At 49.5% G+C, this 12,278-nt stretch overlaps 1 protein-coding gene across 8 annotated transcripts in view; it reads right to left on the bottom strand.

Annotated features, from left to right (window-relative positions):
* LOC123069919 (protein FAM91A1) overlaps positions 1–12,278 on the bottom strand; it is a 42,513-nt gene that overhangs the window by 7,006 nt on the left and 23,229 nt on the right. For 7 of the 8 annotated variants that reach the window (XM_044492900.1, XM_044492894.1, XM_044492895.1 and 4 more), the window contains 2 exons: positions 6,558–6,664; positions 114–236 (listed from right to left, as the gene is read on the bottom strand). In XM_044492900.1, coding sequence (XP_044348835.1) covers positions 114–236; positions 6,558–6,664 — 230 coding nt within the window. Of the gene's footprint in view, positions 1–113; positions 237–1,063; positions 1,234–6,557; positions 6,665–12,278 lie in introns of those variants that run through there. The other variant, XM_044492901.1, reaches the window with a different exon arrangement.

Consider the following 12,278-nt stretch of genomic DNA (forward strand, 5'->3'; position numbering starts at 1 on the left):
ATTAATAAACATTAATTCTTATCAGTTCTACATAAGACTTCACAAAGAAATGATAGCTTCATATAGACCAAACAAGAAGCTCATCTTCCATACTGAGAAAGAGGGAACCTGACCTTGAACTCTTCCAATGTAAAGTTAACCAGACAAACTCCCCACCAAGGCTCGATTGGGAAGTCAACAGGCTGTGTAGGCAGTAAATCTTTTGCGATTGATTTGTTCAGCTTCCACATTAGTTTCTGAAGAATTAAACAGAGGGAAACCCATCATTTACTAGGATGATCGATCTTGCTGCAAGATAGTTTACCAACATGATAAACCTCTCTAGGTATACTAAGAACAAAGTTAACCTGATTTCCGAGACTTATCATGAACTAAACTAACATGATTTATAAGAGAAAAAAAACCCAGCCTGATAGTAATGCACAGTGTGGTCTAGAACATTATACAGCTCAGATTGACTTAGATTTCTCACAAAAAAAGAGTTGACTAATTTTTATATCTATGCAAGAGTTCATTTACGATCTTAGGCTTAAGTTATTATTTATGTTCTGGTCATCTAGATAACACCGAGTAGTTATAGTTAATTACTAGTTATTGTAATAAGAGCATATACAGTTTGCAAGCGCTCAGGGAGGTGCTTAACCAATTAAGCTGATTTGTTTTGCCATGTGGACAGCATTGTTGCTTATTTTTTTACTAGAATACACACAAGCGTGTGTATGTTATACTCCCCCCTTCCATAATATAGTGCGCAAAGATTTTTTGAAAAGTCAAACTCTGACCAAGTTTATAGAGAAACTATTTATATCTACAATACCAAATATATAAACTTTGAAACTACATCTTATAACGAATCTAATGATATATGTTTGGCATTCTAGATGAAAATGTTTTACTCCACAAACTTGGTCAAAGTCTATGAGGTTTGACTTTTCAAAAAATCTATATGCACTACATTATGGAACGGAGGGAATATGAAGAAAGGGTATAGAGCCCATCCATGGTACACTGTAACATAGGCATGATGTGCCAATCCACTTAACCCTGTTACATGATTACTCACCTGAACAGAGGCACAAATTGCAAGTACGCACATTGTTGCTTATTTTTTGAGGCACCAACACTTAAGAAATGCTTATGTATTTGATTAACACGAATTTCATCTAAGCATGTGACGCCCGGATAATGAGACTTCAGTAATTCCCTGCTAATGATGCCACGTCACCTCGGTTACTGTTGATAAACCCGCGTTAGTTCGAAACCGGTTCGAATTCAAATTCAAAATCAAGCAAACAATAAAAGTTTTCAAAAATGAAAACTAAAATGTTCGGAGTGATCCAACTAATGCATAGGTAATTATGGTGGAGAAACCACATTTTTATAAAATGTTTAAATGCCCTTAGGTGAATAAAACAGTAGCAAAAAAACCAATATTTAAATGCTTTTATAATTAAACAAAATACTAAACTAAATTGTTTTGGGGTAAGACCTTTTGTTGCAGTGGGTTTTAATGTATTACTAAATTAGGGATCATTTTAATATTAGATAAAAACTAAATGAAAGAGAAACTAGAAATAAAACAGAAAAGAAAAATAAATAAAGAGTAAAAAGAAAACAAAAGAAAAGAAAATCCCCCCGGTTCCCAAAGGGCCTTGGCCCACTGGCCCAGCTGGACGGCCGGCCCAAACCGGCCCAGGCCGCCCCCCTCACTCACTTATCCCTTGTCCCGAACCCTAGCGCCCACTATCCCCCCCACTTCTCCCCGATCCCCTTCTCGTCCCCATCTGGATTGGGCAACTGCCCCGAGCCCATCGCCCCGCATCGCCAGCGCCCCTACCTCGTCGCCGGACTCCCCCACTGTCGCGACGCCCGCGTCGTCCCCCTCCCCAGCGGCCATCGTCGCACCTTCGTCGGCTCTCCACCAACACCGCCGCCGCTCACCGTCCCCGGCGCCACCTCGTCGACGCCGCATCACCACCCTCTGGAGGACGACCTCGCCGGACCTCCCCGTCGGCTTGCCTCCTCCTCCCCACCGGCCTACTTCCTCTCCGCCGTCGTCCCCGTCGACCACCCCGACCCCCGCTGCCCCCGTCCCTACGAATCACGGTGAGGCCCCAGGCCTCCCCCTCCCCTGTCTCTGCCTTCACCGGCGCCTGCGCGGCCACGGCCACGCCCGCGCCGCCCCGTTCCTTGCCACGCTTGCCGCCTGCGCCCAGTGCGTGCCCGCGCCCGTCCGCCATCCCGCTCCGCCTCTGACCCTTGCCCTGGCCGGCGCCCTCCTCCGCCCCAGCCGGCGCCTGGCACCAGTCGGGCTGCGCGCGCCCCGTCGCCACGGTGGCCTCGCCCCACTGCGCCGCTCGGAGGCCCCCCGCGCCCTGCCTAGTTCGCCGTGGCCACCGGCCTCCCCCGCTGCTCCCCCTTCCGTGAACCCACGGCCACTCCCCCTTGTCCCTCGGCCTCGCCTGACGGCTCGCCCGTCCGCGCGGCCCCACTCCGGCGCCGCCCTGCTGCTCTCCCGCCGGCGTCCCCCTCCGGTGACCGCTCGGCCTCGCCACGGCGCCCCTGGGCATGCGCCCGATTGGGTCGCGCCCGAAAGCGTCGCCCGCGCCCGTTTGCCCTCTGCACCCGGCGCCCGTAAACCCCCATTGGCCCAATGACAAGTGGGGCCGTCCCCTAAAACGTTTTAAAAAAAGGAAATAAATAAATAAATAAAATAAAATAATAATTAAAATGTTAATTAAATTAATTAATTAAAGGATTAAATTAAATTAATTAATTAAAGGATTAATTAATTTAATTAATTCGGATTAGATTAACCTAATCATTTAGTTAAAGCTAATTAGCCCTGTTTAATTACTATGAGACTATGACATGCGGGACCCTCACGTCAGTTTGACCAGTCAACACCTCTGTTGACTGCTGATGTCATGCTGACATCATGCTGATGCAGTAATGCTAATCCCGAATTAATTTAGTAATAATAATTTAGAAAATGATTTAAAACTTAAAAATTAATACAAAATAATCCGTAACTCGGATGAAGATACTTTGTACATGGAAGTTGCTCATAACGACGAGACGAATCCGGATACGCAGCCCGTTCATCCGCCACACATCCCCAGCATAGCAAACACGCAACTTTCCTCCTCCGGTTCATTTGTCCGAAAACGCGAAACACCGGGAATACTTTCCCGGATGTTTTCCCCCTTCGCCGGTATCACCTCGCACTGCGTTAGGGCACACCTAGCACCGCGTATTGACATGTTATGCTTTGTGATGCTTTGATTGCTCTGTTATTTATTGTGTTCCCATCCGTTACTTCTTTCCGGTAGACCCCGAGACTGCCGGCGACCCCCAGTTCGACTACGGTATTGACGACTCATCCTTCTTGCCAGAGCAACCAGGCAAGCCCCCCCCCCCTTGATCACCAGATATCGCCTATTCTTCTCTGTACTGCTTGCATTAGAGTAGTGTAGCATGTTACTGTTTCGATTAATCCTATTCTGTTGCATAGCCCGTCATTGTTGCTACATCCGTTGATACCTTACCTGCAATCCTAAATGCTTAGTATAGGATGCTAGTTTACCATTAGTGGCCCTACATTCTTGTCAGTCTGCCATGCATACTATCGGGCCGTGATCACTCGGGAGGTGGTCACGGGTATATACTATACATACATATACTATACAGTTGGCGACTAAAGTCGGGTCAGCTCGTTGAGTACCCGCAAGTGATTCCGATGTGGGGGCTGGAAGGACAGGTGGCTCCATCCCGGTAGAGGTGGGCCTGGGTTCCTGACGGCCCCCAATTGTTACTTTATGGCGGAGCGACAGGGCAGGTTGAGACCACCTAGGCGAGAGGTGGGCCTGGCCCTGGTCGGCGTCCGCGGTTACTTCAAAATAACACGCTTAATGAGATCTTGGTATTTGATCTGAGTCTGGCCACTGGCCTATACGCACTAACCAACTACGCGGGAAGATATGGGCACTCGACGTCGTGGTATCAGCCGAAGCCTTCGTGACGTCGGCGACTGAGCGGCGCGCGCCGGATTGGACCGTAAGCCTGCTCTTGTATTAAGGGGGCTAGGTCTGCTTCCGGCCGCCCACGCAACGTGCAGGTGTGCAATGGCCGATGGGCCCAGACCCCTGCGCGCATAGGATTTAGACCGGCGTGCTGACCTCTCTGTTGTGCCTAGGTGGGGCTGCGACGTGTTGATCTTCCGAGGCCGGGCAAATGACCCAGGAAAGTGTGTCCGGCCAAATGGGATCGAGCGTGTTGGGTAATGTGGTGCACCCCTGCAGGGAAGTTTATCTATTCGAATAGCCGTGTCCCTCGGTAAAAGGACGACCCGGAGTTGTACCTTGACCCTATGACAACTAGAACTAGATACTTAATAAAACACACCCAGACAAGTTCCAGAGACATCCCGGTGATCGCTTTCCCACAGGGCGACGAGGGGAGGATTGCCGGGTAGGATTATGCTATGCGATGCTACTTGGAGGACTTCAATCTACTCTCTTCTACATGCTGCAAGATGGAGGCTGCCAGAAGCATAGTCTTCGATAGAACTAGCTATCCCCCTCTTATTCTGGCATTCTGCAGTCCAGTCCACCGATATTGCCTCTTTACACATATACCCATGCATATGTAGTGTAGATCCTTGCTTGCGAGTACTTTGGATGAGTACTCACCGTTGCTTTTCTCCCCCCTTTTCCCCCCTTTCTTTTCTTCCTGGTTGTCGCAACCAGATGCTGGAGCCCAGGAGCCAGACGCCACCGTCGACGACGACTCCTACTACACTGGAGGTGCCTACTACTACGTGCAGGCCACTGACGACGACCAGGAGTAGTTAGGAGGATCCCAGGCAGGAGGCCTGCGCCTCTTTCGATCTGTATCCCAGTTTGTGCTAGCCATCTTATGGCAACTTGTTTAACTTATGTCTGTACTTAGATATTGTTGCTTCCGCTGACTCGTCTATGATCGAGCACTTGTATTCGAGCCCTCGAGGCCCCTGGCTTGTATTATGATGCTTGTATGACTTATTTTATTTTTAGAGTTGTGTTGTGATATCTTCCCGTGAGTCCCTGATCTTGATCGTACACGTTTGCGTGTATGATTAGTGTACGATTGAATCGGGGGCGTCACAAAGCACCAGCAGGTAGGGGCTTGCATTAATTAATCATTTATGTTCTGGTCTTCTTGATGACACCAAATTGTAGTTATCATAGTAAGAGCATGTACAATTTGCAAGTGCTTAGAGAGGTGCTTAGCAAACTAAGCCGATTTTTGTCATGTGGGATGGCATTCGTGCTTATTTTGAAGCATGAGCGCTTGATAGACACAGGTGCTTAGGTATTTAATTAGCACAAAATTCATATATAAATCAGCTTTTGGGAAGGGGAGCCTTGGCACAGTGGTAAAGCTGCTGCCTTGTGACCATGAGGTCATGGATTCAAGTCCTGGAAACAGCCTCTTACAGAAATGTAGGGAAAGGCTGCGTACAATAGACCCAAAGTGGTCGGACCCTTCCCCGGACCCTGCGCAAGCAGGAGCTACATGCACCGGGCTGCCCTTTTTAATCCGCTTTTGCCTTAAGTGCCCGAGGCTTGCCAATGGTAGGGGGCTTGCATTGGAGTAGATAAAATTTACGTAAGTGCTTGATGATGTGGCTAGATACTCTCCCTTTAAACACTCGCGCATAAGTACCTTGCACCATGCATGCCCTAGGGTTCACCCGATTGATGGCTAATTGAATTTATTCTTGCATGAGAAAAGCTAGTATTTCATTTATTTTTCCAAGACTTTAAATCGCATGTTATTGATCTTTCTAATGGATAAATCAAAATCCCACATAATCAACTATTTAGGCCGATACTAAAAGCAATAGGGCTCAGATATAAATGCATGTGCAAACAGAGGACTGGAAACACAGAGGAAATTAGATCATATTACCGAGAACTTGCAAGAGCACATCCTATCATACAAAGAAACAACAACAAAGCCTTTAGTCCCAAACAAGTTGGGGTAGGCTAGAACTGAAACCCATAAGATCTCGCAAACAACTCATGGTTCTGGCAGATGGATAGTTGCTTCCACGCACCCCTGTCCATGGCTAGTTCATATCATATGGAGAAAAGCAAAACAAATTTACAAGAGTCCAGTCACGACAGGCTTTTCATCTTAAGGGAAAGGAAACAACCGAGGACCAAACCTAGCAGTACACACCCTCAAGCCTATTCCTCATGGTAGTTCATGCAACCAACGGCGATGGGTGTGAACCCAGAGCTTAGACTTCTATGGAAAGGAACCATTTGATTTCATAGTAATGCTATGGTGTTCTTATGGTTAGTTTGGAGTGCAGAATTGGAAATGGAAAACAGAATTTAGCAACTAACGCCAATTTCATGGAAACGAAACTTATAGATGAATTTCAAGTGTTGGATCACAATCCATTCAGCCAAAGCCCCTTAAACCCTATGTATGTTTCACAAGATTGAAAGGGCAATTGATACCATGAAAATAAAGTAATGAGAACATTGACAATAGTGCAGTACTACCTTTGATCTGCATTTGTTCATAGTATCAATAAATTCATTTCTTCCAATACCAGTCAGCCTTCGGGCATCAGCAGCAGTGAAGTTTGGAATACTATCATATGGTTGTTCTGCAATGTAATTACACATGTAAGAAATATACATAAATATTGTTGATGAATAAAGCAAGTAAAATCCCATCAGTTGTGATATTTCATCTCATATTTCACCGTGGCTCCAAACTATTATTGGGATAAGCAGTAAGAACACAACGTCCCAATGCTGGGAAGTGGGATGCTGATGCACATTTTTTTTTTCAGAAAAGGCAAAGCTTGTGTTTCTATCCATTGGTAGAAGAAAGATTTACAACCATACAAGCCCAAGACTAGGCCAAAACAAACAAGCACTCAAGAAAAGACTACGACAGCGGCTGCTAGACAGACACAACAACAGACACCACCAAACAAACCCCAGCCTAGAAGCCATCCACACAAACACACAGCACGGAAACCCCGCCACAGGAAGCGACAATCCAACTCTGAGAAGAGGGCAAAGTTGGGCCTCTCCCGCTTTGGAGAGAAGACACATGGCGTCGTGGACCACCGGTCTCACACACCGCTAGTGCCGAGGCCACCACACCTCACCGCATCCCTTGATCCTTGTCCATCGCAAGATACTCCAACATCCGTTAGTCAAAACCCCTCGAGAACCCCAGGCTTGGCCCCTGCTAAGGCGTCAGGCAAGGAGATCTCTAAGTAAGCACCCTCGTTCAAAAAGGATGTTGCTTTCACCAGAGCTCCAAGGGATTCTTGCTCCCTTGGTGGTTCCTCGATCCCAAGACCGCACTTGGGCAGAGCGACCACCGGTGGGGAGGACAACGCCCCGGGAGTTGGGGCCACGGCTGTAATGTTTAGGCTTGGCTGCTAATCAAAAACCTTCGTGCGGCCTTCGAGAAGAGCCAACCAAAACAAAGGAGCCAAAGAAACTCACATGTCGGATCTAGGAATCCAGTTCACCAGCCTAGCCCACCTAGCGGCTGAAGGCGACAATCGAACAAAGCTGCCGAAGGGACGCCACCACTTCACTTTGATCGCCAAAGAACACGAACGTGGCTCCCCACCAGCCAAGGGACCAAGAAAGGGGCCCCTTCCATTCCCACTGGCCATCAAAGAGAGCCCGAGGAGTCTGGACAAAGAGGAAACGAACAAAGCATAAAGGAGGCGCCTGTTAAAGACGGAGCACGAAGAAGGTTTGGTGCAGCGGCAAACGAAAGGTCGAGTGACACGTCCCCTGCTACCTTATATGACAACCCATAGTTAGCGGATTCGGGGTTCGCTCCATTCATGATTCGGGTTCGGGATTCGCGATTCGGTAGTGCCTAAGAATCGAGTTCGGTGGGGGGTATACAGCTCTAGTTCATGAATCGGGTGACTGGTTCGTGAATTCGATGATTCCGATTCAGGAATAAGAGGACTCCGATTCGTGAATAGTATTTTCACAAAGAACGGAAGGAAGTTCTGCAAAAAAAAAGGAAGTTGAATAGTTAAAAACCAGATAATGGACTTGGAAAATGCCATTGCATTGTTGACTCTTCGCCCATAGAAAGCTCTTAATGAGTGCTCTAATCAATGGCACAAATATCAAAATCTGATTAGAAGATGAATAGAGAGAAAGTTCCCACCATAGATTTCGCTTGGAGGACGTACTGGTTAGTCGCATTCAAACCAGATTCATTCTTCTAAAAAAAATCCAAACTAGACTCATTGTCTTCTGCAGGAAGCCCGAGCTATTCCCCAACTCCACCACGTGAGTTCTCCAAATCCAGATAGCCAGCAAAGTAGAGAGACACAACGCCTTACCAATGATGGAGGTGATGTGCGCGCAAAAAAGAAGGTGCTGCTCGACTGAAGTGATGCGGAAGATGAATGTTCACTTTAATGTGTAAACTTGAAAAGTACGCTGAACTGGTTCTAAAACATGGCATGGAGGGGAAAATGGTGGAGGCCGCGTTCTTCTTCAACGACCAAAAATGGTGGACTCCTCCAAGCTTCGGGCCACCGTTCGCGTCTTCTTCAATAACCTAGGCTACGACCACAAGATCGCACCCGAGCCGCCCAACCATGTGGGATGCCCTCGCTACTTGGATGATGGCCACTATGAGGGCGGCACAGGAGGGTATGATGACTATCACAGTCAGCGCCACTGCCACTCGCACCACTCCGACTTGGACGACAATGAGACCTCAGACCGCAGCTGCTCCCCCTCACACGAGCCTTCGGATCCGGCCTTGGGCCGCGGTGGCAGGATGGTTAGGCGGACCCGTGATGCGCTGCCAGTCCACCCACCCGTCTCCAGTCCCATCCGCCGGTCCGATGGACCCAGTGCTCTCCCCTGCCAGCGGTGGTTCCCCGTTGCTCTCGACAGAGGAGAGTGGCACATCCAGTGTCGGACTGCTCGTCACTCCGGCCTCCTCCTTGCGCTCCCCTCCCGACGCTCTCGCCATCAACGTCTCCACCACCACTAAAGACCCCGTCACCCGGCCCACCTTGGTGCCCTCCTCCTGACCTGGCGGCCACCCACCCCGAGCTCAATGCAACGCTGCCATCCCCGGCCGTGCCTTCGCCCATGAAGCAGCTAGGGCAAGAGCCGCCTCCCCCCGTTGTGCATCCGACCACGGAGCAGCCCGGGCAGGTTCCCCTCTGCTGCGCCTCCTGCACACCGCCTCTCCTGGGCACTCTGTGCCTTCCACCCCCTAGGGTGTTGGGGCCTGCACCTTGCGTCGCCCAGGCTTTGACCGCGGCGGCCCCGGGCACCCCGACAACCACATCTATGGCGGCGGCCTCAGTGGTGACCACTCCAATGGCCTCCCAACCCCACCCACCGCGGACCGCGGCCTACTCCAGGAGGGCCAGGCCCGTGCCGACTCCGGTAACGGCCTCTACTCGTAGATCTCATCTTGACCCGGCCAGACCGATGGACAGCCTGGCTCCGTCCATCCCCGAGCGGGCAGAGATCCGAGCGGCGATTCGAAACCTCAAGTTGGGTACTACAGACATTCCTGCTAGTTCGTCCAGTTGCTCATTCTCTACTCTAGAATCCGCTCCACTTGGTCATCTGGCAGACTCGGCAATCGTCTTTAGGGGGGAATTAGGTCGCTCCTTAGTTCAGATTGAGGCGATTTGCGCTCGCGAGATCCTAGATGGGAGGCTGACCGAGACTCGCGCTCGCCTTCTCCATGCTTCTACCTCCGAGACATCCACCCCTCCCCAAACCCAGTGGGTGGAATTACCTCGACGGAGGTGGTGAAAGTTCGCGGCCGCACACGCTCCCGCACCGCAGCCTTATGTGAACAGAGTGCCTCCCTCATTCTAGGGTCAAGCAGCCCCCCAATGGCTCCTTGATGCGGGCCCTCTTCTAGAACATTCGCGGCTTCGGCCAAGATGGTCGCCGCCGCCAACTCATCGAGTACATGCGTGACGAAAGGATCGACATCGTGGCCATTCAGGAACTATGCGAACAAACTTTGCCCTTCCAGAACTAGAACGGCCAAGCTCCCACCTGTTTGCCTGGCACTAGTTCCCTTCTAGTGGGAGCACCAGCCATTCGGGTGCCATCCTTTTAGGCGTGAAGGATGCCACCTTTGAGGTGGGTAGCATGGGTAAGGACTTTTTTTGTTAGCATGGAGATTTTCGAGCAGAGGGCAGGCCTGGCGCAGTGGTGAAGTCCTCCCCACTTGTGCCAAGAGGTCCTGGGTTCGAACCAGCCTCTCTGCATTGCACTTTGCAGGGGTAAGACTAGGTTCCTATAATCCCTCCCCAGACCCCACCTTGTGTGGGAGCTTCTATGCACTGGGTCTGTCCTTTATGGAGATTTTCGAGCAGGCTCTCAACTTCAAATGGGAGATTGTCATAGTCTACGGCCCCACCAACTATTGTCGATCAGCGGCCTTCCTCGACGAGCTTTAGAGGAAAGTCTCGGCTGCCCAATTGCTGGTGGTGGTTGGGGGCGACTTCAACCTCATCCGATCCGTCGAGGACAAAAGTGTTAGAGAATAGCAACATATATGATTAGGAGGCCAAAGCCAGCATATATACACATACATGAGGATGCCAAAAGACTACAAAAGGATGGCAAGAGACTAGAATGCAAAAGGCCAAAAGACATCACTAATATAACTCTAACACCCCCCCCCCCCAAAAAAACTCATGGTGGATCCACAACACTGAGTTTGGAGAGGTGAAATCCATGTTGCATCAACATACTGAAGAGCAACAACATGATCCTGCTCAGCAGCTCGCACATAAGAAGCATCAACACCAATATGTTTGGTAAGCTCATGCTTCACGAGGTCCCGCGCAATACTGATAGCACCTGTGTTGTCCGACAGGAGGGTGGTAGGTTAACAGAAACACCAAAATCCTCCAGTAACCATCATAACCAAGTCACCTCTGCCGTCAGAAGAGCCATAGCTCGCAACTCGGCCTCTACACTCGAACGGGAAACTGCAGTCTGTTTCTTCATCTTCCAGGAAATGAGGGAACCACCAAGGAAGACACAGTAGGCAGAAAGTGAACGACGATTCGTAGGATCACTAGCCCACGTAGCATTCGAATAGGCCTGGAGCTGTAACAAGCTAGAACGGGGAAAGAAGAGACGATGAGAGATCGTGCCACGAAGATATCGTAGAACACGAAGAAGGTGACTATAGTGAACTGAAGTGGGAGCAGAAACAAACTAACTCGGAATATTGGACGGGATAGGAGATATCCGGACGAGTGACAGCAAGATACACAAGACTCCCAACAAGATGACGATAATGTGTCAGATCAGACAAGGGCTCACCATCAGAAGCACGAAGGTGAACATTGAGCTCCATAGGAGTCTCAACAGTGCGCTCATCACTAAGAGCCGCACGAGTAAGAAGATCCTGGATATACTTTTCTTGGGAAATAAAAAATCCATCAGAGGTGGAGGAAACCTCAATCCCAAGAAAGTAACAAAGAGGACCAAGATCAGACATAAGAAACTGCTCAGCCTTGACAAAGGCAATGTACTCAGAATCGTCGCCAGTGATGATCATGTCATCAACATATAGAAGAAGAGTGTGGCCACGAGCATAAAGGTGGACAAACAACGCTGGATCGTGATCACTTGGCGAAAAGCCAGCAGTAGGGATCACAGAGGCAAAACGCTCAAACGAGGAGCGAGGGCCTTGCTTAAGGCCATAGAGAGAGCGACGAAGACGGCAAACCATGCCGTCGGGAACTGAATACCCAGGTAGTGGTTGCATACAAAACCTCCTCACGCAACTCACCATTAAGAAAGGCATTTTTAACATCAAGCTGGGACACAGTCCAGTGGCGAACAGAGGCCACAGCGAGAAATGTGCGGACAGTGGTCATATGGGCCACAGGAGCAAAAGTCTCATCATAATCACGACCATGCTCCTGCTGAAATCCACGAGCAACAAAACGAGCTTTATAACGCTCAAGAGAACCATCAGAGCGAGTCTTAATCTTATAGACCCACTTGCAAGTGATGGGCCGTTCCTGGTCAAGAAAAACAAGTGACAGGGCAAACACGGGGAGGAAGAGAAACCAGATCCCATGTGCCTTGCGCTCAAGTGCGGCAATCTCCTCTGCCATCGCCAACTGCCATTCAGGATGAACAACAGCATCACGATAAGAGGTAGGCTTACAACCGAAAGGCCATAATGGCTAGGAGAATAGCGGTCAGGAGTATAGG

This window comes from Triticum aestivum, chromosome 3B, assembly GCF_018294505.1.
Source record: "Triticum aestivum cultivar Chinese Spring chromosome 3B, IWGSC CS RefSeq v2.1, whole genome shotgun sequence".
NCBI classification, from domain to species: domain Eukaryota; kingdom Viridiplantae; phylum Streptophyta; class Magnoliopsida; order Poales; family Poaceae; genus Triticum; species Triticum aestivum.